Consider the following 26,193-nt stretch of genomic DNA (forward strand, 5'->3'; position numbering starts at 1 on the left):
CACTGGCCTCTGTCATTTCTGCCTCAGGGCCTTTGCATTTGCTGCTCTTTCTGCAGATGGCTGCCTTAGCAAATGCCACCTCCTCCTCAGAGAGGCCTTCCCAGACTTTCCCAGCTACCTCTGACACCCTCTCCCCAACAAGGGCTCTGGTATCTTCTTCATAGCACTTGTAACCGTTTGATATAGTACTACTACCAACTGTTTACACTCATGAGTACTTCCTGTGGGCTAGGCACTGCTCTAAGGACTTTCCCACCCTGCGTCTAATTTAATCCTCACAACCCCATAAGGTGGGTTTTTATTATTACCCATTTTACAGATGAGGAAACTGAGGCACGGAGAGGTTAAGTGATTTGCTCAAGGCCACAGAGCTAGTGAGTGGTAGAGCTGAGACGTGACCCCAGGCTGGCCATGCTCTTTACCCTCCACTCTCGTCTCTCCACCCAGAAAGCAAGCTCCTTGAAGGAGGGACTGTCTCCCCGGAGCTGGGATAGAGCCGTACACACGGGAGGCACTCGATTCACACCTACTCAGCAGATGAACCCTCGATTTCCTTCCCTTCATTCGTCCACTCCCCCTCTCTTGGCCTGAGGGGCCCTCTGCTTGTCTTAAACGCCACACTGTCCCCCTGTGTGTTCTCCATTCCAGCATGCAACTCACTCCCTGCTGTGGTCTCTGTGGCGATGCCTGCATTGTCCTGCTCCTGCCATGAGCCCTGCTGGAGGAAGACGCAGACCCAGGCCCATCACAGACTCACCGGGTCACACTTCAACTGGCCTCTCGCTGCTGCCTGGCAATCCTTCTGCTCCTCTCACTGTCCCTCCAGAACCGCTCCTCCCTCCCTCTCGTGCTGCTCCCCCATTACCCTCTCCCCTCGTCGGGCTGGCGGTTGACCTCACCTACCTGACTCTCTCGAAGGCTGAAACCTCACAGCCTCCACAACTGTCCCTTCCTCCCGGGTCAGAGAGGGCTCTCCTCTTCTCTGAGGCTATTCCTGCCTTAGCTGTGGGACCCAATGCCTCACTTCCTTGATGGCTCAATCCTGTAAGGATCTCCGAACTCTCTAGCATTTTCAATTTCTTCCTCTTTTCGCTCTGCCCCCTTCTGCTGTTCAACACGTTGAAGCTTCCTGTATCTTAACACAGAATCCCTTGAGGAACCCCCCAGACTTCTCAGCTCTAGCTCATGTACTGTCCTTTTACGGGTAAACTCCTTAATCTTCCATTGTCTCCAGTCCCTGCCAACTCCTTTCTCCACCCAACAAGCTAACTTCAAGCCCTTCTACGCTCAGTGCTTCCACTACCATCACGGAGTGGGTCTTTCCCAAACCTGCCTCTCCACCCTCGGCTCTTGACTTCTTACCTGTCCGCCAGTCCTGACTCTCCGAGAGGCAATCCCTTTATTCATCCCTCCTCGTCCCTCCAGCCACATGCATACTGAGCCCAGCACTTCCTCCTAACATCTCCTTGGATGGCCTGTTGTTTGAAATTCAACATGTGTCTGCCTGCTCCCCCGCCCCCACTTCTGCCAGTGGCTTCCCCATTCGTCCCATCTCTAACGGTTAATGTTTCTCCTTCCAAAACGCCTCTTGTGGTCACCTCACTGCTCCATTCTAGAGGGGTCTCCTCACCCTATGCCTATCAGATCCCAAGGATACCATGACACATTGTGTTCCTGGGACACTTGCGTCATGCTGGCCTTCCATGCGCTCCCGTCTTCCCCTCCTGCATCTTTCCTGCCATGCCCAGGAGAGCCTGCACTGCGCCCGTCTTGCTCTCCCTCCCCACATTCTGCCCTCCTTCCTGAATCTCCCATTCCTCCAGCTCACACCAGTTTCTGAACTCTGATTTCACCCCGTTACTCCACGCAACCTAACATTTAATTGCTCCATTTCCTGGCTTCTGATTTCAACTCTACTATGAAAGGATTGAGAACAGGGGATTCTTTGAGCCCTGAGTACTGAGCACAATGCTGGTCACATGACAAGTGCTCAGTGACTACTTACTGATTAACAATCAGTTTAATCCCCATAAAATATGGTTAACCTGGGCTATGGCTTTTGTTTTTCCTCGATACCCACTAGGGGTCAAAGGGATATTGGCTTGACTGTGCGCCACCCCTGGGCCCTGGGATGAAAGGACCACTTCAGCTTGTGTGTGGATGGTGCAGAGAGGCTGGTGTGCAGGTCTGTAGCGGCCTGTCTGCTCCACCATCTTCCTGACGTGTGTTCTGATATGCCCTGACCACCGTCTCCACAAGACTCCCTTCTCTTTGGAGAGAAAGTCACAATTCCAGGGCAAGTGGCCATATGGGCAATCTAGGAAGCAATGTAGGTTTCCATGGTGGTGTCAGGACAGCACCAGTGAAGTTCCAATGTTACCTTCAGTCCTTACTGAAAAGGTCAAAGAATTTTCTGTGAAGTGTGGACAAGGAAGGCTGTTCAAACCAAGTGGGACAGGGGGTAAGGTGGCCTCAACCAGACCCCGTCAAAGTGAAGTAGCTTGTCAAGAACCACAAGAAATTGAGGACATGATGATCTCACTCACAACGCGCCCCTCCACGGTGGACTCTGAGAGGCAGAAGCATCTTAGCGGGGCTTCAGGGAAGTCATGTTTGGCTGCCAACACCATGCTTAGTCGATCTGTTCAACATGTCTCAAGACTCCTAACGGATATGGCAACGCCAACATTCAAAGACCGGAGTGCACTCACACTCCCCACCTCCTGCTGGAACCGGCCTGAGCCAGAATAGCACCCGCTCGGCAGGCCCCCAGGCCTGGCAAACAGCTCCGATGCCTCTCACTCTGTGCCTTCCACACCACCCCCTACACTCCGGTTCAGAGATGGGCAATGCCCATGCCTCCTGCCTGCAATCAGAGGAATTGGGTCTGGTCACAGAAGAGAGACCAGTCATTCAGCATCGGCAGAAGAATACTATTTCAGATATAGGCAAAGATGAACAAACATAATGGGGACAGACTTTCTTCAAACGCAGTCTGGCTTGGCTGCCTCACTTCAGCATCATTTTACACCTCTGTCTCCACCTCGTCCCATCCTGGATTTCTCCCAAATACAGCAGAAAGAGGCTATGTTAGGTCCCCTAATGTCCCTCCTTCCCTCTTCCTGAGGTCTGAAGCAGGTGGTCGCCTGTCTCACTGGCCCACCATCAGCGTCCGTCATGTTGCTGCCTCACCCCAGTCCGCCACCCAGGACCTATGGGAGTCCAGGGTGATGTGTCTGCAACCCCTCAGGTCTCTTTGGCATCAAAAGCTTCAAGGACCTGATTAAGTTACCATGTGGGATCTTTCTAGGGAGGATCAGGGAGACTTTAGCATTCTCGGTGGCTTCCTTCCGTTTCCTTTCTGAACGACTGCAGCATGTTTGAGTCTGTGGACTAAAGGGATGGCCTGTGGTTGCCTACATGAAAAGTGGTTGGGCCCAGAGATGCTTACAAACTCTTGCTTTGATGAGACACAGGGACCTAGGCGATTGTGTGAACTCGGCTCTGGAATCCACCCACAGGAAACACTGTATTTTTGAAGGATCTGGACACACACTCACAGGCACACACAAACTTCAGAAAGTGAAAATATTTTCTTTCCCTATGTGGTTTGCACATAGAAATTTCCAGCGAGCCAGTGAGGGAAGTGAGCCGTGTGCACTCAGAGCTACAGTCATAAACTTGCCCACTCCAGCTCGCAGTGGGAGGAAGCCAGGAAAACTCTAAGTGCCGAGAGGCTCGCTCACCCTGAAAGCAAGCTATCAGGGTCAGCCTCCCCAGACCAACCGCAGGAAAAGAGAAGCGAAGGCTTGAGTCAATATTGAGAGGGTATTCCCCAATGTCTCTGTTTTTTTCTGTACTGTGTTTTTGATACCCTGCTGTGGACTGGGACATCCTTGCGGGCAGGAACTGGTCCTTTTCTCTCTGGCTCTTTCTCCCCAGTCCTCACCCATAGCCCCAGGGCTTAGCGCTGGGAGAGGCCTGACTCCGCAAGTAGGCTGTGTTGGCTCTTGCAGCACTCCATAGGCTAGAACGCGATCCTTGAGTCCCATCCTTGCTTCCTGACTGTGCTGGATGCAGGTTTGTAACGCAGAAAGCCAAATGCACGCACTGGTGAGCAACAGCTTGGGACTCCAACTGGGTGAGACAGAGTCCAGCCACCTGCTCCACTTGGTCAACTGTCCAGTTCCCTTGCCTGGCTCCCAGGATGGCCTGGCCAGCCTCAAGCAGGCAGCTGGACTCTCAGACTCCCTGAGTCTTAATGGCATGGACATGTATAGGACAGGCAGAGACACAGGGAGGAGGACAGGACGTCCAGACCAGGAGGGACCACGCTAGAAGGGGTGGAGTGAGATTTATACGGATGGGCAGTTACTCTCAAGACGGCAAGCTACCAGGACCAGCCTCAGCAGGACAGGCACAAGGAGAGTAATGAACATTTAAGTCAACATTCAGAAGTTCATATAAATCATTGTGTGTTTTTTTCTCCATCCTTGTGTCCACTAACCTCCATCTGATTAGCACATCCCTAGGGGCAGAGACTGGTCCTCTTCTCTCTCAGTCTCTTTCCCCCACCCTCACCTTTAGCCCCAGGGCTTAGCATACACTTGGCCAGCCCGCCTGGCTGATTTTAAAGATGTACACAGACAAGCAAGTGCCCTCACGTTCCCATCCTGCCAGCCACCCCGACCAGCAGAGATTTCTGAACCTTGTGCCCTTTACTGAGGCCCAGGCAGCCTGTTCATTTGGCACAATGAAGATACTTCTCCATCCACAGCTGAAGCCCCTTTAGAGCCAGAACTATTCCAATGCTAGAGAGCTCCTTCTCCTCTCCAGTACAACAAAAGGCCAACTACTTTTAAGCAGTGACAAACTTGGGACAAAAATTAAATCAAAACAAAGCCCCAAACAACTTGTGTAACACACTTTGGAATTTTTTAACAACAGATGACAATGGCAAGGCAGTGACATACATGCTGATCCTCGGTTTGGTTCCTGGGGAGATTTCTGGGTCAAGACCCTTGGGTGATCCTATCCCCTCATCCCACGTGCAGTAAGCAAGCCCCTGTGCCCACGGGGCGGGCTGTACTGCACTCAGCAGCCCCCAGACTCACACACAGGGACCAAGTTTGCACATACACCAAGCCCTTTTGTTTCACGCACTGTGGGGGCCAGGCGGTCTCCTCTCTCCTCATTCTACAATCCCCCCATTTCCTCTGACTCCCCACTCATCCCCACAGGGTCAGAGCAGGGTTTCCTCTCCACTGTACATGCACTTCTGGCTCCTCTCGTCTTCCTGGGAGCTGCAGCCTGACACACACTAAGAGCTGAGACACGCCATGCAAGGTGGGGAATGGTGGGGATGAGCCTTCTTTCCAAGAAGAGACAAACAGGACGCTGAGAATGAGAATGAACTGCCCCATGCTTGTAGGGGATGGCCAGGCCAGATCCCCTCTCACCTGTACTGGTCATAAAGGTGATGACGGTACTGCTGATGCCCTCGTTGTCCCGGGAGTAAACTCGCAACGTGTATGTCATCCCGGGATAGAGGTCTGTTAGCTGTATAGGCTGGGCCTGGGCCTTAACAGGGAGAGTTTTTTTCGTATGGTTGCCTGGGGAACAGAAACCTCAGTCAGCCTGGGCCAGGCACAGGAGCCGGAGAGGCAGTGCTTGGGTCCTGGCCACCTGTCGAATGTAGATGCATGGGGGAAGGGCCAGGGGCGGGGGCCAGGCCGCGCAGGCCAGGAGGTCACCGGGCAGCTCCACCACCAGCCCTTCCACGCAATGCTGACTCTCCTACACGATGGCCCCCAGCTCAGGACACTGTCCCTCTCCCAAGGTTTTCTTTCCTCACCACAGTCTTAGCACTAAACATATCACAACCTACTTGCTTACGCTCTCAGCGCGTCAGCCGACGCTCTTGTTATCCTGGAGAGGGGCAGAGAGCCGGTCAGTACCCCTCATGGTAACTGGAGGAGCCCGCTTCTCGGCTCTCACTCCTGGTGTCATCTTTCCTTTCTCAGCACGCGGAGAAGTCACCGCATCAGGGCAAATGAGTGCCTGTGTGTCAGGGGTGTAGTGTGAATGATGCTGGGGGGAAGCTGGAAAAGTATGGACCAAACTAGGGATGTGGAGTCTGTGGATGGGGAATCCCCCTCCAACCACAGAGAGCTGAGAGCTGGCTTTGTTCTTTCCTCAGAGCTGGTCGGGTGGCTAGCCCAGGGGAAACTCCCAGCGGGTTAGCTGGCTTAATTGCTTAGCGCACATGACAAAGAGGCCTTGTGGTGGGTGTGACCCTCAGGAGCAGGGGCCTGCACTCAGAGAAGGCAGATAGCCTGACCACACTCTCCAGTCTGACAAATCTATACTCTTGGTCCTAAGATCCAGTAGGGTGAACAGCTCAGCTCAAGCTGCCATCTCTGATTAATGACCCTGGTCTGTCTCTGACTGTGGGCCACTAGCGTCCCTCTGTGAGCAAAGCACAGTTGTACCCCAAGTCTGAATTGGCCCAGCCTGTCTAGTGGAGACCCCAGGAAACATGGATTCTGAGTTAAGGAGATCCACTCAGAAGGGGGATTGGGCTCATTTGGGAGCTATTCAGAAGTCTCATCCTGGGCAGGAAGTGGATGGAAGGCTCCACTAACCAGGCCCTCCCCAGCACACAAAGCCCTAGACCGTCACTAATGGCTTCAGAAACCCCTTCCTTTTCCTTGAACCTGCTCCTCCCACCTCACCCCTGCCTGAGCACGGATCGATTTCATTAAGCTGTAATTAGGCCAGGCTAAGAGGCCTCTCCCAGCCTGAGGGAGTTGACAGGATTGCTTTAATGGCATCTACGCTACCCGCCGCAGCTGCCACCGCCGCCACCACCACCCCGCACAGCAATGCTTACTGTCGATGTACTCAACCACAAAGTCAGTTCCCGGCCCGAAATTGTGCTTCCAGGTGATGTTGGCCCATTTACTGTTGGGGAGCACCGTGACGTTCCATATGGACTGCTCGTCAGGGGCTGGCGGGCGGGTTAGAAGAGGAGTTAGTGGTGAGGAGGGAGGCAGTGCCAGACGGACACACGGATGGACGGACGGACACACACACACACACACACACACACACACCCACGGCCAGCTAGGAAAGGGTAGAGCCAGAGGTGGCTGTGCATAGGGCCCGACAGAGCTCCAAGCTGCAGCCTTGGTGGCCAGGCTAGAGGTCGCCATCCAGGTGTGAGCAAGTGCGGTCAGGGGGAGCTGTATGTGAGGGAGGGCTGGAGACCGTCCGTGTGCCACACAGCTGGGGCTGGAGTGAGAGGGGGTTTCAGTCCATGCCACCGGCGGCTTTCACCTGGGCTTACTCCCTTTTTAGACCCCTTGTCATGGATTTGAACGCTGCGGTGAAAGGGGCCAGGAAAAAGCCCCGGCTAGGATGCAAAGGGGGAGAGGGAGAGATGTGCCAGCCTCTTTCCCTTCAGCTACAGATGCTCTACAGGCAGGAGAGAGGTCTCTTTAAAAGCCACTCGAGAGTCAGGGTGAGATTTGCAGGAAGGACAGGACCAAACATGGGAGAGCCTTAGTGGACTCCCGAAACTGGAGAACGGTAACTGAGACGGGTGACTCTGGTCTGAGGAGCCCCTGGGGTCATTCTTGGTCACCAAGATTCTGGATTATGTGGAAAATGGCCTCAGCTTGTCTAAGGGGGCTTGGGGCCTAGAACGCCAGGGTCTCAAGTAGAGACAGTATGAACCCTTCGTCTCCCTCTCATGTGCCAGGTGGGACCAAGAGAAGATAACTCCTTCTTGACACCCAACCCTCAGTGGTCTGGACACCAGAAAAATCCTGTTCTGTTGGCTTCCCAGCACTACCATCTTTGAGGCTTGATCTCCGTGCAACACAGAAGACATTAATTATCTCGTTCCTATGAGCTGGGAGCCACTTTATCAAAGCCATCGTGCCGTCTGAAACCATAGCCTGTGGACAGGAGAATGGCTCTAATCTTCAAACGTAATCATTTTTCACGAGTCCCAGCAGTCTGATTACCCCATTTCCCAGCAAAGATTTAATAGTGGAGTACTAGCATGAAGCCTTGTATTTCAAAGACTTTACAAGTGTGGCTCCTGTATATTTTATTAGCATGCAAGGAGGCACTGTCACCAACTCACTTGTCAAAAATAAATGAATAGAGTACACTGGCAATGCATTTATTCATTATCTATTTGACATGTGATTGAGTCTGCAGGGCTGGAGAAGTGATAAAAGATCTCCTGGTCTTCACTTCAAAGTGCATTCTCGACTACAACCACAACCGTGTCAGTTGCCAGGTGCCCCAGATGAATACAATTCATGTTAGGTGCAGGGCCAAGAAAGAGATTGGACTGATGGCGCCATAGGGCGTTCTCCATGGGGAGGGCAGAAGGTAGCTTCTTTACTTATCTGCCACATGTTTCCATTGTACTGGCTGCTTTAAATCACCCCCACGCCCAGCTCCTTGGAATCTCATGGCTCTTGCTAGTGGGAATGAATTAAGATTGGTCATGATTTGGGGACTTGAGTTTCTTTTTCCTCAGCTCTGGGCCCTGGAAATAGCCAGAGAATTTGGGTTTAAACAGTTTGACCAGCAATACAATACTGACCCAAATCTGACTGTCTTAAAGGTAACGGAGACTGCGGCACTGTTAGGCAAGGCCAGGCCGTGGGAAACCAAATGACTTAGAGGCGGGAGACAGAGGAAGGTACTGCCATCGAGAGACCAAGAGAGCGGCCACTGAAGAACTGAACAGTTCAAAGAGGAGAACTAAGAAGGAGAGCTATCAACTACTCTAAAACAAAGAGGGAAAGAGAAGGGAAGCATGGATTGTTCTGCTGCTTCCTGGAATGTGAGAATTAGGGAGTATTCCTTGAAATCTGAGATAAGCTAAGGACAAATAAAAAGTCCCATTTCATCCTGAAAAAAGTAAACTTAGGAAAAATTTTGTCCTAAGATCTAAGGCATGATAAAGATGAGAACTGACTTTAAAATCTAGGACAGCAGAGCCATTCTGGTACGTCAAGGGAAGAGAGGATGTTGAGGGGTGTCCCCAAGCTCTAAGGACAAGACCAGGGGCATGGCCAGTCTCCACAGCACCTCAGGCACAGTTAGAGGGCGGGTGTGACAGTCCGGGGGACTAGTCCTATGTGGCACCAAGGCCCACCTCTCCAGAGGGCCAGTAACTCCGCTGGGAGCAAGAGCCACTGCCCTCCCGCATTCTCATGCGTCCGTCTCTCCTGTAACCTCAAAGCAGTAAGACGGGCCACGGAGCCCCGCTGTAACGCACGAGACGCCTCAAGGCGGCCCCCGAGAACGCCATCACCACTCTGCGGGTGGCAGCTTCTAGCAGCCCGGCGGGTGTCTCCTCAGCCAACTTCCTCCTGAGTGCGTCTTGTAAATTCTAGACATTGCATTTTTAAAGCACATCAGCGTTTCCAGGACCAAGGAGCACAGGGTCAGCTCCACATCACCTGTCTCCCTACAGCTCACATGGCTCCATGGAACGGAATTAAAGGACATGCTCGCACCCACATTAAGCCTCCATCCTCATTCAGCTGCTGAGAGAAGTGGGGCGGGGTGGGGGAGAGTGAGGCCTCGGAAGGTGGAGGGACTCGCCCAGGAAACAGACAGGGCCCACAATTCTACAGCTGCTTGAGGAGGGTTCTGGGTGCTTCCCGCCAGCCCTGCTGGCTGCATCACGCCGATTTTACAGCTGGCCTGTGGATTCCGCAAGCTAGAGGCCCTCCCCTCCCCGGTAATAAAAGACTGTTTGAGGATCGCTTCTCAGAAGTATCACTGGATTCCCAAGGGCTCTCCTCATGATGGAAGAACAGAGCTTCCTGGCCTGGCTGCAGGATGCAGAAACAGCACATTTTCCGGGTTCAGCAGGCCAGCCCGGGGTTGATTCTTACAAGGTCCCCTAGAAAGGCTGCGACTCCCCTCCATGTGTGCATCTGGGGGCACAGGGAGTAGGAGTGGGCAGAGCAACAAGCACCTTCCGGCAGTACGGGAGTCCCGGAGGACTCCCTGGCGATACGGTTTCCTGGAAGCTCTGACTTTTTAAAGTCTGTAAGTGTGCCTTGGAGGGAGAGGGGGCAAGGGAGGAGCAGGGTTCTAGGAAGGAGCATGGTCAGCCAATCCCCACTCCTCAGCCCTCTATGCTGCAAGGCTGGATGCGACACGGCCGGGGCAGAAAGCCTTCTCGGCTGGTGTCCAGCGTCAGGCCCTTTCCTTCCCTATCTCTCCCACTTCCGGAGCGCTCAGCCCTGAGCCGCCTGCTCGGCATGTTGCTGGAGGCAGCCCTACCATCCGGGACCTGGGGGCCCTGCCTGAGGAGTGGGAACCTCTGCTCAAGAACAGGGATCTGAGGCTAGGAGGAGGGGTATAGAGTGGAGAACCACCAAGGAGTGGGGCGGGGGTGCTCCGTGCCTCCAGGCTGCCAGACTGAGAATCCAGTCATGCGTGTTTCCACAGCAGAATCAAAGGCAGGTGTTGGCCGGCACCATCCCAGATGCCCCCTCCTATCTGGGGAAGCCTGCAGGTGGGGGGACGGGGAGCGTGGACAACGGGCAGTACCGGATTCGTGTATCTTAGTCCCGGTGGTGGTGGGAGGACTCTCCGTGGTGGTGGTGGTGGCGGCAGTGGCTGTAGTAGCTGTGGCGACGGTGGTGGTGGCGATGGTGGTAGGTGCGACAGTTGGGATGATGGGGCCTGTTGTGGCTTCGGTGGCGGCAGCAGTGGCAGTAGCATCGGTACTGCTCACAGCGCCCGTCGCACCCACCGTAGTCGGGGGCAACGTGGGAGGAGCTGAGAGGGAAATTAAAACAGCCGAGTCTGGTTGGTTTGGCTGCCCCCAGCCTGGACACACGGCCCCGCGTGCAAGGCAGGCAGCCCGGTAAAGACACGGCGCTTAGTAATCAGAAGGCTCCCCAAGCGTCACGGACCCAGTCGGATGGATCACAGCGCGAGACAACACAGCCACAGCAGCGGAAGAGAATGAAGCCCCGTGTGTTTCATTTTCTTCTCACGGGCTCACAGCACCCAGCATGCAGCCAGCCAAGGGCGAGGATGAGGATGGGAACTGCTCAGACCCCAGGGACAGCAAGGAGGCCCAGGCCACGCAGCACCACTTGGATCCAGCCCTGGAGCCCTGGCCTTGGAAGTGGGCAGCGGGCGGGCCCTGTCCTGCAGGAGCACCCGGAAGCCTGCTACTCCCAACCATCCGCTCCAAAATTACCCTCTCTCATGCCTGCTTGGGTTCCACCACCCACACCCAGCGGCCACACTGCGGGCGGGCCTCCCTGCCTCCACTGCCCACCCTCTCCCCAGGCTCTCAGCTCCTCTTGTCTATTCCCCTGCCTCTCCTCCCTTCTCTTCTGCCCAGTGATGGTCCTTCCTGCAACTTCCCCATCCACCCTGACTTGTAGTGACTGCCTTTCTCTCTAGGACATTTGGGGTCCCAGCACCCCAAGTTTTTTCCCTTTGCCTTCGAATGTGGGAAAGGTACACTGATGGAATCGCAGCACGGCCTGTGCTCAGTACCACCTGATCTTCCCAGCCCACAGGAGACGCAGAAATCCCAGGATGCGAGTGAGATACACACTTGGGCTTCTCTTTTGCATAAATCTTCAGGGAGGGTCAAATCTGTGCCAACTCTCACGTCCTCATCTCCCATCCAAAGCCACCCTTTGACATCAGTCAGCCTAGGGGACAGTCTATATATGTGACAACATTTCCATAGGCCCTCCTTCCTTGTACAGAAGGATCATGGAAGTTAACAAAGGGCTGTCCTATTACTCTTGAGCGCCAATATTGCTAGAGCTGAGGGTGTAAGAAGAATGATAGGGCAAATGAGAGAGCGAGCGAGGCGCCTGTCCTTGTACTCCATCTCCTGCGGTCTGATCACGGTCCACTTGCTGGTGTTGATGCTAATGGGGCATCAGGCTGGGATGTTAAGACATAAGTAGGCAACTTAACTCCCAAAGGATATCGACATCCCACCCTATCTCAAATCTCCAGAAGCTCAGGAAAATAATATCCCCACCCCTCAGGAGGAGGCCAGGGCAGGGAGGAAGCCACAGAGAGAACTGCCAGAAAGCTTTTCTCAGGGAAGAATTAAGAGATCCTAAGCCTTCTCAACAAGAGCCTGACCAACAAAAGCCTTTTCATTCCCCTGGGCCTCCAATATTACAAGTCCCTCACAGAGAAGGAGGGACAGTCCCTGGGATCCCAGTCGCCTCCCTGTTTGTAAGATCAAAGGTGTTGTTGGGCCCTGAGGGTGACACACAGAAGGCACACTGGGCAGCTGGCTGTGCCCCACGCATTCCAGAGATTCCTGAGCAAGGTCAAAGCAGACAGGGCTTATTCCCCAGACCCCGGTCCACGCACAGGAAGGTGTAGGGGTGTGGGGTGGGAACAACTCTCCCTCTCATAGTCAGCATTCAAGGATGTGTTTCAGCCCAAGGTGGCCCCAGGCCTGGAATGTAAACTCAGTGCCGTGAAAGCTCAGTATGAGGGAATCGCCTATTCCACCCACCAACACAGGCAGGCGCACACGTGCGCACACACAGAAAGGCCTGAGTGTATTTTCTAATAATTTCTGGCAAATGCAGTGTTCACAGGCCCCCTTTTGCTATGACTATTTAAAAGGCATCATCAAAAAACACTCCCTTTTAACTTAAATCATCCCCTCTGTGTAGTGCACAGACCTGGCTTCCCTTCCTACACGCACAGGGGTGTTACATTTCCCAGGCCCCTCGAATCAATGTCAATTTTCCCCAAACCTATACACACTCTCACATGCCCCTTGGTCCTCGTACAAACAGAGATACACACACTCACACTTACACAGGGCCCACAGCCAGACTCACACACGCTTCCCTGGGCATTCCAGTGAGCAGCCCTAGAACCAGAGATGCTGAGAGGGGCTAGGTTAGAGCGAGTCTCTGCCTGGGCCCTGCTGGTCAGAGCCAAGAATGAGAAATGACTTTGAGGATGCTTCCACACAGTCTTGCCCCTCCCTCTGACGGTCCCTTCTGCCAAGCGAGACAGGAAGGAAGCCTTTCTTTCTGCCGATGGCTACCTGGGTGCCCTTCCTCTGGCTCAACGGCAACAGTCTCAGGGTCTTAGTGAGAGGGCACAGAGGGGAGTGAGAGAAAGGAGTCACTTCCCTGGCGTCCTCCCAGAGGGTGCCCATCATTGGAATCACTGTGGAGGATACAACCTTAGCTGGCTGAGGTCACGGCTGGGGGGTCAATATTCTCTCTGGCTCTCATTAGCTGTGTGAATATTGTCCCTCGGCTGGACACGCCAAGAGAGACAGGGAGGGAGAGGCAAAAAGGCAAGGCTCTGAGGGAAGGGACAGAGGAGTTGGTTGAGCGAGTAGTTAGAGGCTCGTACAGGTGGCAGGGGAAGGCAGGTTCTCCACGGGACACTGTCCAGTGCTCAGGTCAAAGGGGACTCTGGGTGATTTCATCCCCAGGCGTGGGGTTGGGGTAGCAGATAGAAGGAGAATAAGGCCCAGAAGTGGGCTTATAAACAGAGTGGCCCACAGGCCGGACAGACACATTGCTGGGCTAGGATCTCATCTCCAGCCACAGCAGGAACTATGGGCTGGAGAGGCACCTTGGTCAGTGCTCGGTGGAGACCACTGGCCTAGCAACCAAGAATCAGGGGCTCCAGGGTGGGCTTGGAGCTGGAAGCACAGTGTCAACCTAATGGGACACTGGAAGGGACTCCAGCTGCGGCCGAGGGTTTCCCACCAGGGTTCCCGGGAGTGCCACACAGCAGATGGAGAAATGAGGAGAGAGAAGACATGTCTCGTATTCATCTTTCTGACCCCAGAACCTGCCATGGAGCTGCCCACCAACCATTTGCAGATCTGAGCTGAGTCAAAGACAAGCACAGCAGTTTCCAGACATTCCAAGGTAGAAGTTCAGTCCAAAATGTTCACATGGCACATGGACTACCCTGGCCAAATCACAGATGGGCAGCAATCCTGAGACTGTAGCTCCAGGTGCACAGGAGGGATTATCTTCACTGGGTGAGGTATGAACAGATCAGTTTGGGGAAAACCTGCCCAGGTTTGGAGAGGATAAGAGGGAAGGGAGCAGTGGGCCGGACACCAGGCCCACATCAAAAATGTGGGGGCGCGGGCTGGTGGTGCAGCGGTTAAGCGCTCATGCTCCGCTTTGGCGGCCCGGGGTTCGCAGGTTCAGATCCCGGGCGTGCACCGACACACCGCTTGTCAAGCCATGCTGTGGTGGCGTCCCACATGAAGTAGAAGAAGATGGACAGATGTTAGCCCAGGGCCAGTCTTCCTCAGTAAAAAAGAGGAGGCTTGGCAACAGATATTAGCTCAGGGCTGATCCTCCTCACACACAAGAAAAAAAAAATGTGGAACCTGGGCTCCATCACACGGACCTGCAGGTTGTGCAGAAGGTTGTCATGCACTAAAGCTAAGAACAGCTGATGTTAGCAGCACATTTCATTTATCAAGAAGTGCAATGTGCCTCCACCATGTCATGTGGAAGCTGGCGCCTAGGACACACATTTGATTGATGGACAGAGACCTTGAGCTCATTCTGCATACCATGATGAGCTTGGGTCTTTTCTAAGTGGGAAATAGGAAGTGGGGTGTTTGGAATTAGACCCATCCCTCTTGCAAATGCCACTCATGAGAGGCACAGCACAGATTGGCATGGATACCCACCAAGCAAGGCAGACTCCCTGCCACCAGACCCACCTGCCTTGGGTCCCAGGGTGCCAGAATAGGGGAGGTGGACCGGGAGCTACTTTACTGATGAGCTTCTAGCAGATTCTCTTGGTGCACTTCCTGTGTCTCCCCTTCCGTCCTCACTAAGCCTGAGTAGGCTACCCTGAGCAACTGCCATCACAGTCCCAGAAGAGACCCTTAGGCAACTTGAATCAGGAAGTCAGGGTAACTGTCAGAGGGCAAGGATGGCTTTATCCCCAGTCCCCAGGCCCAGGCCACCTCTCTGCCTCACATCCCAGCAGAGGTGCTCAGACCCTGTGGGGAGGCACTGGGGCCAGCCAGCCTGGGTTACCGGGGGCGGGATGGAGAGGACTGGGGTGGGAAGGGTGATGGCGGCACATTACCCACCGATCTGGCTGGAAGAGCAAATGCACACTGAATGAAGCAGGGTGGCAACACAAACAGAGTCAACCTAAAATGCGGGTGGGGACAGATGAGCGAAGGTGGGGAGGAAACGAAACTGGCTAGGGCATCCTCTTCATAAGGCAACCCTCAGACTCCTCACTGGCTTCTCGGTTCTCCCCGCTGCCTAGAGCTCAAGGAGGCTCTGTGACCCCTTGTCCCATGGCCTTTGAGCTGCCGGGGGAAGCTTTGTTCTCAAGGCTCCTCTTCACAGGAGGGCAGGGGAAGGAACCCTGGGGTCCCCTGCCTAGTTTCTCCAGCTTGAAGACCGGCCTTCTCTGACGCTCCTCAAACCCACATCACGAGGACTGGAGAGGAGGACCTTGGTTAGCAGGTCATCTCCTAAGCCAGGACCTGGCTGCCCAACTCCTCACTTCTGCTGTGCATCTACCTCCAGACCCCCAGGGTGGAGACTGTTCTTAAAGCTGAAGACTCTGAGAAGCTGGGTTTCAGCTCATGGCACCACTGAGACTTCAGGTCCTGGAGCACCTGGCCCTACCCAAGGACGTGTTCACCCGTTCTCACTGGCCAGAACCCACGGCAGATGGCAGAGCCGCTGCCGGGCCCCATGCAGCATGCAAGGCCAGCATGCACCGCGTGCTCACCCACAGGTCTCCCTTTCAGGGGATGGCAGCCCGACCAGCAGACAGGAGCCAGCTGCCCCTATTCGCAGTGCAGCATTCCTTCTAGGGGCACGGATAGCCACCAAAGGCTGTGGACCCTCTCTCTGTGCCTGAGATGTCGAGCCTAGGCAAGGGCCCAGGTGGTTCAGAGGAAGTAACCACTCGGCTCCAGAGAAGAGGTCTGGAACCCGGTGTGTGGGGCTCCTTCTGAGCCACTCTCCCCTCAGTAGGGACAAACAGCAAGAGAAAGGAGGAGAATGTGTTTGCTCTCCCCTGGTCCCATCCTCCACACACATGCTCCTTGACAGCCTGGCTTCCCAGCCACTGAAAGGGTGAGCCTGGAGCATGCTTTCCTCTGAGCCTCTCCCTCCTTCGCCCTGGCTGGGCGGGGTTCCACCTGCGTTGCCCCAGGCCACGCCCATTACCTCCGAGGCTGGTACGGTACCTGCGGTTGGAGTAGCTTCAGAACACAGCGCCCAAGAGAGCAGAGAGAGGGAGAAAGGACACGAGAGGGAAGAGAAAAGAGAGCACAGGTGAAACCACAGGACGAGCAAGCAGAGAAGGTTCTGGCTCAGACCCGACCCAGACGGTGTAGCCAGGTGCTGGCCACTGCCCCGAGGATGCCAACCAGTGTCCCGGGCTCATGTTCAGCTCCATAGGGTCTGGTATGTTCCTACAGAAAACTTCCCACCTGGATCTTGGAGACATTTCTAATACACTCTGATTCCACCTCTGCTCAAGGCCTGCCACGTAAGAGGTGGCTGCAGGGACAGCCCACCAAGAGTGCTACGTTCCCAGGTCTTTCCCCAAGGATGTGTCCTTCCCTGGCTGGGCTGATCTCCAGGAAGAGCTGAGTGACCCTTCATGAGGCCAGGGATTGAGGGCATCAGGTGTAGGTGGTATAGGAGAACACTAACCCCAGTCGAAAGGAGGGTTCCTGTATCTTTGGGGAAGGCATTGACTGGTGTGGGGATGGATGGGATGGGGAGCTCATTTGCTTGAACCCTGCCCACATCATCTCAGCCGGGGGAGGCTGGAGCTGTGATGGATGGGAGCCCCGAGGCCCCTGTCCTCATGGCCTACTGCCCCCACTTCTTTCCCCCCAGTTGTACTTTATGAAATAAGAAACCCAGTGTAGACTGAGAGCCCTAAAAGGAATTCCTGAATTTGCTGCAAATCCCTGGGTTGAGAAGAAAGTCTTTGTCCCCTTGTTCCCGAGGACTGCAGAATTTTCCCTGTGGTGGTCACTGGGCTGGCCAACGGGGCTTTGTTTACCTGGTCTGTACTGGGTGGAGATGGGGAGGGAGAAGGGGCTCTCTTTATGTATCTCCTTATAGAATTAAGTAATTGAGAAAGTGCACCACCCCCGTCTTGGCCAGGTCTTTGGTAACAAGCATCTATCAGCCACTTACCCAAGGTCCCCCAGCCCTAATACACTGTGCCCAGGGGGGCGGAAGGGCACACTGAGGAGCTTATTGCATGGCTCCTGGTTTACAGGACCAGAAAGGACTGTCAGTCTTTCTCCAGCTTCTGCCTGGCCCCTCTCCCTCTGCCTCAGTGCTGGCCTGCTGGCCAGGGAGGCAGGGCTGCTGATGGAGCTGAACTGGGAGCCCGGGGTAAGGCAGCAGAGGCAGCAGGGCCTGCAGCCCCAGCGAAGGAAGCGCTGATGCTCTCCTGGGTTGGGGAGGTCTGATCCGAGCCCAGGTCAGGCCCCCAGACCTCAGCCTTTTGGGGAAAGCACTAGAACACAATAATCTGTTGTCAGCTTGTCAGCTTCAAGAATCCCTACTCAGATCAGCTCTTCTTTGAAGTCTTGCCTTGCAGAATTAATCCCCCTCCTCTGCACAATCTCTACCCTTTCCCCGTCTAAACATGACATTTCTCAAGTTGAATTGCAATTAGACATTCTTTTTTTTTTTTTTTTGTGAGGAAGACTAGCCCTGAGCTAACATCCGATGCCAATCCTCCCCTTTTTTCTTGAGGAAGAGTGGCCCTGAGCTAACATCCGTGCTCATCTTCCTCTACTTTATATGGGACGCCGCCACAGCATGGCTTGACAAGTGGTGCGTCAGTGCGCGCCTGGGATCCGAACCTGCGAACCCTGGGCCACCGAAGCGGAGCCCGCGCACTTAACCGCTTGCACCACCGGGCTGGCCCCCAATTAGACATTCTTGTGGCTGTCTTCCCTTCTGCCCTCTGTGAGCTTTACCTCTATATCAGTTGTTTTCACAGCGTTGTTTGGCACTCATGTTGTGGGCGCTCAAGGAATAGCTGTTGAATAGCACTGTACCTCTGGAGAGGCAGAGGCCCCCCCCAACCCTTTCATACAGGATCTGCCAAAATTGAGGCTCTATAGCCTCGTATCCCTGAGCCGTACTGGAAGCCAGCACAGGTGCAGTGGGCCTGGTGCGCCCTCTAGTGGAGTTCTCAGGCAGGCGCAGCGCCCGTCGGGGGTGCTATGCAGCCAGAAGATGCCAGGACCCAGGAGATGAACTCACTTGCTCCTCATGAAGCTGGTTTGGCAAATGGCTGTTTCTTAACTCCCCTTCCTCTCCGCAGCCTGACAACTCACCCAATTCAGGCTGCAAGGAGGGACTACAGCCATTGCTCTACTCGTGATCCGGGCAAGTAGCTTCAATCAAGGCTGTTCCCCACCTCCCTTTCTTGGCCCCACGCACCCTTGGGGAAAGAAGGGGCATCCTCATGGGGCACTCAGAATAACATCGCTGCCTCCCTCCATAGGCGAACACTTGCACGATTCTTTGGAGTTCATTAGCACATTTACTTCCAACACGCTTTCCCTCATCTCCTCCTCCCCACTGTGGGCTCATGCTCTCTTCCTTAACCCCCCACTAGAAGGAAAGATGATAGATGTGAAGTTGCTGAGCAAGTCAAGGCAAAGTGGGAACCCAAGTCCGACTGCAACAGTCTAAGATCTGAGTTTCCCAGATACATGGCCAGCACCTACCTCTTGGCATATTTGATCGGTTCTCGCCTCTCGAGGGCCTGAGGACCTGCAGCCTCATCGCCTCTCCATCCAGGGAGGCTGGCAGCCAGAAGGCCGGTCGGTGTGCTTCTCTAGGCATCTGAATGAGCGGGGACCCTTCACCCCCGAGGCTGTCGCCACGCACCTACCTTCATTCGGGGGTGCTGGTGACTCCTCTGTGACAGCTTCCCCAGAGCCCACCTGCGTCCTGGCACTGAGGGTAAAGCGGTAGCGCGACACAGGGTCTGCTCTCTGCACCATGAACTTGGTCTGATTGGGAGAGAAGTTTTCCACTATCTGCTTTCCTACTTTGGTTCCATTAACTGGGGAGAGATAGGTAAGTGGAATTGAACTTTAGCAACGCAGACCACGATGGATTATATAATCTGCAGCTGGAAGGAGAAAACCTTCCCAACACTGCTGAAGAGGGAACCTGTGCGACCGGCCATGACCTTACAGACTGGGGGATGGGAGACGGGCTCACAGGCGGAGTGCTGGGCAAGAACTGTGTCCTGGCTCTGGTGACACACCAGGGCTAACACTCTTCCACTGATCTCATTCTCTCTAACTCGCTGCCAAATTATGTGGCCGATTCTGAAAGATTCAGTTTATAACCCCCAACCCTTTTCAGTAAGGACAAAACTTCTGAGTTCCTTTCTTCCTTTCCAACAGATCCAGGGCAAAACCACTAGAGTTTTCGATTGTTAATGCCTCCCTTATGAAAGGCCTATTCAATGTACCTCCAAGGGGAAGGTCAGGTCCAGAGATGATTCAGACCAGCATACAAGCACACAGTTGGCTATTAAAATCCTTAACAACACAACACCTGGCCCTTTGAGCTTCCCAAAGAGGTACATCACCTACTTCAGAGGGCTTCAAGTTTTTCAAATGTAATGACACCTCTGTCCACGCATGGTGATGCAAGCTCTTAAGGTGAGGTCTTCCCAACCCGGCTCCCGATCGAGTCCCTTCACGTTCCTCGGCAGCTCCACATGCAGCTGCCTTACCATAAATGGCACCCTGTTAAGGTGTCCCCGGATGTTGTGTGGATTCCTGCTCATGCACTGTCCACCCCATTGGACGGAAGCTCCGTCAGGTGAGGAACTGTCTCTCCTAGGCTTATAGGTATTGGAGACGGCGAGATCCCTGAGGGCCAGGCTGTCTCCCTCACCAGACTGGAAGTTCCCTTTGTTTCACCCGGCTGACTTGAAGCTCCTGCAGGAGGAGCTGTGTCAGGAGAGCAGGGACTGGGTCTCACCTGCCTCCCCAGTCCCAGCGGGAACTTTCTCCATGGCCCCTCCCTCCCTCCACACAGCCCCTCTGCCTCCAGAGGTTTTCTACCTCGATTCCTTAGGAAAGTGATGAGAATGAGGGTTCTGGTTCCCAGATTGTCTAAGAGAAGGAGGGGAAGAACGTACAGGCCACGTATTTGAGGGTATATCCAGTCAGGATCCCATTGGGGTGTTCCGGATGGTCCCATTCCAGGTTGATGGTCTCCAGGTTGGGCTGCCGGACTCGGAATCGCCTGGGGGCACTGGGTACTTGAGGAAGGAGGAGAGCACAGGGAGATGCGGGGTGGGAGGGGCGGGCAGGGAGAGGAAAACACAAAAACAAAGCACAAGTATGAAGGCGTTGACCTCCGGAAACCCCACGCTGGGTGGCTGCTAAGCCAGAACCCGGAGGACTGCGTGGTGGCCAGAGCCCCTCGCTGTCCAGGATGGCATTTCCCCTAGGTCGGGACAAGGGCGGCTCAGATTCTGTCTCAATGGGGAAGCAGTCAGTCAAGTCTTCCTTTAGTAATGACCCTGGATGCAGCACTCATTAGGCTCTGATCCTCAAAGACACCTCCAAGTTGGGCAGAGTGGTCCCAGGCAGGGACGGACTATGCCTGAGACTGCGGAGGCTTCGTGCAAAGACTGTAGTTCCCAGGCCTCCGAATGAGAATGCTGGGTTCAGAGGGGAGGAGAAAGAAACCCAAGATGGAACACGTGGGCAGGGTGCCCAGGGCGTGCGTGATGTGGAGAGGCTAATGATGAAAACCAAACCAGGGAGGATGGAAAGACAGGAACAGAGAAAACATGAGGGGAGAGCAGAAGAGAGGAGGAGGAGGAGGAAAATGGGGAAGATCGTAGTTAAGAAGGGAGGGAGGAGAAGCAGAAGAGGGCCAAGCAAATGCCAAGCCGATGAAGGAGAACTGGCGACAGCAGATGTGCTGGGGACTGGGCTGGTGTCCGCCTCCCGACCAGGCGGACTGTAAACCTGCAGCAGGCAGGGCGCCTCTGCAGGGCCACCCCACCTCAGGCCGACATCTCAGTGAGAGTCTGGACTACGGTGGCGAGAGAACGCTGAAGGTCCTGGGCGCTGGTCAACAAACCAGATGCCTCTAGGTGGTCAGGGTGACTGTGCTTCAGCCTCAGGTGTGGGGGCAGCCGAGGCCCCCGCAGTGCCCATGGGGGTCCGTCTGCACAGCCCGCCTGGAATTATGTCAGCAGACCGCGCAGGTCTTCTCTTGAGAGACAACCTCCTGTCAGGGCAGGCCACCTCGGTGCTGGAATGTGCTGTGGGAATGGCGGGAGCTCCTTGAGGTCACGCAGAGGTCAACTGGTGCTGTCCGTGCCAAGCCACGCTGGGGCTGCTCCAGGGCCCCCTGGATTGCTACCCTTGTCCTGCCCCACCCTGAAGAGCTGCAGGTCAGACCTACCTCCTTCCGGGGTGGTGAACTCCTTGGTTTCACTGCGAGGCCCATCGCCTCTCCCATTGACCACAACCATCTCCAGCTTGTAGTTACTGTAGGGGAAGAGGCGGGGCACCACACCACGAAGGCGGTCACCAGGGAAGCTGGCTTGCTGTCTCTTCTGAGACACCCACAAGTTCTTCAGCAAGCTGCTCTCCCTCCAGTAGTAGGCCTTCAGGACAGAGGCAGGCCGGTGAGGGGACGGTCAGGCACAGCTGGGTTAGTTATTAGTGGTGGTGGTAGTGACCGGTCTTCCCTTTGCTTGCCACAGGCTCCAAATCCCAAATGACCTCATCAGTCCCACTCAGGGCTGAGGGAGTGGCCTGAGAGTCCCCTTCCATTAGCCACTAGTTAGTAGGAGTTGGTGTCAAACAAGAAATAGGGTTTTTGGTTTCAATCAGTTTCTGAGCCATGTCACCCCTCTGGGGAATAGGCAAGTTGGCGAAACTCACAGCTGAGCTGCTCCATCATGACACTTAATTTCCAAGCTGGGGAGCAAGTTGCTCAGGGAGTCCATGCCAGAACCACAAATATGAGCCAAGGGTCCAGGCATGGAAAGCTCTGCTCTGTGCTCAAAGATCGTGTCACCTTGAGCTGGGTTAGCATGGTTTAGATTGGCAGCAGGCAGGAGTTGAAAAGTAGCGGGTTACCCCCAGAAGTCTGAATATGAGAAAGGGTTGATTTAATCCTTCAAAGTCAAATGATGTCTTTTAGTATTGTTTGAAGACCTTTAGGAATGGGACAGTGACATGTCCAAGTCAGTGGGACGCAAGGCTGTGGAGTGGCAAGAGCTTGGATGGGACGGAATGGCCTATGGAAGGTGGCAGTGGCCCAGGTACAGTGGAGAGACTTTGCGACACGAGGTCTGATTAGCAGTGGGTAAGACGCCCCAGGGCAGGTTGCCACATCAGTGTCACTCAGGCCCCCAAGGGCAAGGTAAGGAGGAAGTCCAGACTTAAGAGGGGGACCCAATGGGAGCCTTAGTCAGAAAACTCTCCAGGCAAGTAGGTTAAGGTGCAGCCAAGTGTTGCAGAAGTTTTTTCAAGCGTGTACAGCATCTTGCCTTCACCTCCTCTTATCAAATTCATCTCCCAAGAAGAGACTGACTCCTCCATTCTGCCCCTAATTGTCCATCAGCCAACTCTCAATGACCTCTAAGTCACAGAACCTGCATTTTTTAAACAGAGCTAATCACAGGGAGAGCCTTGCATCCCCTGGGCCTCTCCCCCTTTCCCCACCTCGGCTCACTCTGTCCGAGGAAAGACAGAAACTGCTCACAGGCAGAAAAGACCAGGAGGAGCGAGGGCCCTGACAACGCACACGCTGGATAGTCCGGAGTTGGCTGTGACAACAGGGAAGACATCTGCGCCCTTTTAGTGGCTCTGCCTGTTAGTTGGGGCTTCATGAAATCAGACTAGGGGAGCAAGCAGCCCAGCGGGGCCATGAGGAGAGGGGAGGGGTGTAGCTCAGCGGTGCCTCGACACTGCTTCTGAAGACGCACGTGTGTCCACTCACACACGTATGACAAACACAGCGTGCTGTGCAACATCAGCCCAAACCCACCACCCTCACGCGGTTTTCTGCAGAGCATCTCTCGGCAGATCTGTTACAGGACACGTCTGAGTATACGTATCTGTTCTGGGTAAGCTTTTGAGCAGCTAACCCTCGACATCATCTCCTTGAACCAACTCTGGCTCCAATCACTGACCCTAGGACCCCTTCCACATATTTATGGCCCGCGTCTGCTACCCCCGGCCCTGGTTAGCGAGCTGGTGGTTAGGCGGGGCCGGGAGCTGGCTTCCTCACTCGGTACTCTCTGAGCTGGCCCTGGACCGTGTCGGAGTAGACGCGGTTCCACTGGAGGCTGATGGCTGTGCTGTTCAGGACTCGGATCTTAACGTCAGTGGGTGCAGCCCTGGGATCTGCAATGTGTTGGGACAGAGAGCTGATTATGTGGGCAGGGCTGGCCCCTGGACTCTAGGGTCCCCTCGGACTTGCTCTCTGCTGATCTGTACCTCCACCCCACTCTGCCCAGGTGGGGAAAGGGTGCTCCATGAGGGCAGGGGCCCTGCCTCCTCCATCAGACTGTAGTTGGAGGAGTCGAGAAGGCTCAGGACAAAAAGATGGCAGTCCAGGTGGGAGGATCTGCCTACAGGTTTACAGGGCAATTATTTGCTACCCTCATTGCCAGGTAGCCTCCATTTGCCCCTCCATCCCATTCTCCACCCCTCCCCACCCTGCTCCGTGTCCTGGGAGGCTGCCCTCTCTGGACTGTGTCAGCTCAGCTCCCCTGTTCTTAGGCTTCTAGATGGGCTTGCCCAACAGGAGGCGCCAAAAAGGAGACCCCAGGGCGGGAGGAGAGGGAGGGAGGGTATCTATTCCCCTGGCTGCCTCTTGACGGGGCTGCAGGTTGACAGCGTGGCATTCTTCTCCCGAGGGCCACAGCTCCCATGGGTGGGCCTCACTGGCCGTGGTGACTCACCCGTCCCCTGCCTCTTCAAGGCTCAGAGCGGTATAATGGCATCCTGCTGTGGCTAGCCCTCTAGGTGGTGCACTATACCTTGCTTTTTTCCCTCTCACCTTCTCCTCACATTAGAAATAGTCCCCTTTGAGTGGCATCCTTTTCCTGCCAGGGCCCTACAGGAAACATTACCCACAGACTGAAGATGTCCCAACCTAGTTCAGGCAGGGATCTGATCCTGTGACTACCTGGAAACGGAGGACTACTCTCTCCCCCATAACTTATTCTCGACCCCCCCTTTTCCACTCTGCTGCAAAAGCAGTTCTGCCCCACCCCCTCTACCCCCTCAGAGCACAGGCCGTAGGGGTAGATGGATGCAATGGAAACTGTGTGTCCACAAAGTCCACGACTAGACGCTGTCCCTTCCACACTTACCATCCAGTCCCCACCGGTCTCCTGTCCGGAAGTGTCTGCCACCACGGAGATGAGGAGTGGGATGGACAGAGAAGCTGCTGATCCCCTCTGCTTATCTCCCGAGTGGGTCCCATCCATAATCACCTCCAGGAAAGTGGGACTCAGGGCCCACCCCGCTGCTTACCATCTCACTGTTATGACCACGAGCAGCCCTACTGCTGACCCCAACGCTGCCATGCGGCTCCGCTCCTCCCTTCCCCCTGGTCACCCCATCCACCTACGTGATCTCTTTTTAGGTCAGACCCAGACCCACCAGCGCATGGATCACCCCCACCAGGAGGGGCTCCACTGACCCCCCTGCTTTGCTCAGCAGCCTGCTGGCTGGATGTGCTGGGGACAGAGCCACCAGGCACACACTTCCACAGATATGCCCAGAATCTTGTTGATCTGCCCAGTGCCAGCCTCCAAAGAACTGCTCTTTTTATGCTCAATTCCAAGGGCTAAGGCAACACTGAGAATGCTGGCAGGTGGCTGGTCTGGATCCTTCCAGTCTGGGGCTCTGCAGACCTTCTCCATCCCTCAAGGCTTCTCCTGGGGAGCCCAGGGAGGAGTCTGGCGTGTGGCACCCCCCTTCCTGTAGAGGAGTCTAATTATGGCTCTTTGGGATGGACAGTCCTGAAGCCTTTGTCGGTGCTAGCGAGGCTTGGCAGTGAGGAAGATCAGAAGGCCCGGGCTCTATTTTCAAGCCTGATATTGACAATTGTGTAATACTGGCGAGGGTTTTCCCTTGCAGGGCCTCAGTTTCACATCCATAAAGTGAGAATATCGGCTAGGTGATGATGACACCCGGTGATCCTAACTAGCGGTCAGATGATAACATGTCTGCCCCTGACGTTATCAGGGGCCCATCTGCTCTAGGTTACGGTGGGGGATTTCTCTTTCCTGGGAACTGCTGTCCTCCCAGGATGTTCTTGGAAGTCCCAGAACCCACCCCGAGGTTCCTGGTCTGTGAGGGTGGCCTTCTGCAGCCCAGCCACGAGGGTCCTGGGTTGGGGATGGGGGAGGGTACTCACAATCTTCTCCGGAGTAACCGATGACAGTGTCTGGCTCAGGGCCCTTCCCAAAGTCATTTTCGGCCTGGACTCGGATCTCATAGGGCACGTAGACAGGGGTCTGCCCCACCACGTAGCGGGAGCCCCACACGGTGACGTTGTTCCAGCTCTCGCGAGTCTCTCTCCGCCGCCACTTGACGATGTAGCGCAGGTTGGGGCCGAAGGCGGAGGTGGCATTCATGGGCTGAGCAGGGAGACATGGACGGCAGGGCTGGAGGGAGGGCAGGCGAGGAGCCCAAGCCCCACAGCCTGCACTCTCTTTCCGTGCCGGGCTCTCCTCCCCAATCCGCCCGACGCTGGCCAGCCCCCTTGCAGAGTTGGGGGACAACTCTGAGTTGTCCCTCGCTGAGCCCCCAGAAGCCCAGAATCCTATGAACTCCACAGCATGCAGGTCTTCTGTGACAAAGGCTTCACCCAAGAGCTGCTCACTTTGACTCCTGGAGCCACCCACATCTGCAAGCGTGCAGGGAGCAAAAGCTGTATCTTTGACAAGACTCTCTCCTATGAGTGAGCAACAAGCAAACAAAATATGGACAGTAATACAATATTCTCCACGTTGGAAAGGGATGCGTTTTGGTTTAGCCACTGCATGCCTCCTGCCAACGAACTCAAGATTCCAGAACTGATTTCAGTCCTATCAAATCCATGTATGTCTGTCCCGTCCTTCCTA

At 54.9% G+C, this 26,193-nt stretch overlaps 1 protein-coding gene across 6 annotated transcripts in view; it reads right to left on the reverse strand.

Moving 5' to 3' along the window:
• NFASC (neurofascin) overlaps positions 1 to 26,193 on the reverse strand; it is a 180,941-nt gene that overhangs the window by 13,585 nt on the left and 141,163 nt on the right. For 4 of the 6 annotated variants that reach the window (XM_058540253.1, XM_058540249.1, XM_058540250.1 and 1 more), the window contains 3 exons: positions 25,485 to 25,707; positions 20,221 to 20,343; positions 18,952 to 19,125 (listed from right to left, as the gene is read on the reverse strand). In XM_058540253.1, the coding sequence (XP_058396236.1) occupies positions 18,952 to 19,125; positions 20,221 to 20,343; positions 25,485 to 25,707 (520 nt within the window). Of the gene's footprint in view, positions 1 to 5,459; positions 5,613 to 6,892; positions 7,010 to 10,593; positions 10,825 to 16,261; positions 16,277 to 18,951; positions 19,126 to 20,220; positions 20,344 to 21,503; positions 21,709 to 23,342; positions 23,459 to 25,484; positions 25,708 to 26,193 lie in introns of all 6 variants that reach the window. The other 2 variants (XM_058540252.1, XM_058540251.1) reach the window with 2 other exon arrangements.

This window comes from Diceros bicornis, chromosome 4, assembly GCF_020826845.1.
Source record: "Diceros bicornis minor isolate mBicDic1 chromosome 4, mDicBic1.mat.cur, whole genome shotgun sequence".
Taxonomy (NCBI): domain Eukaryota; kingdom Metazoa; phylum Chordata; class Mammalia; order Perissodactyla; family Rhinocerotidae; genus Diceros; species Diceros bicornis.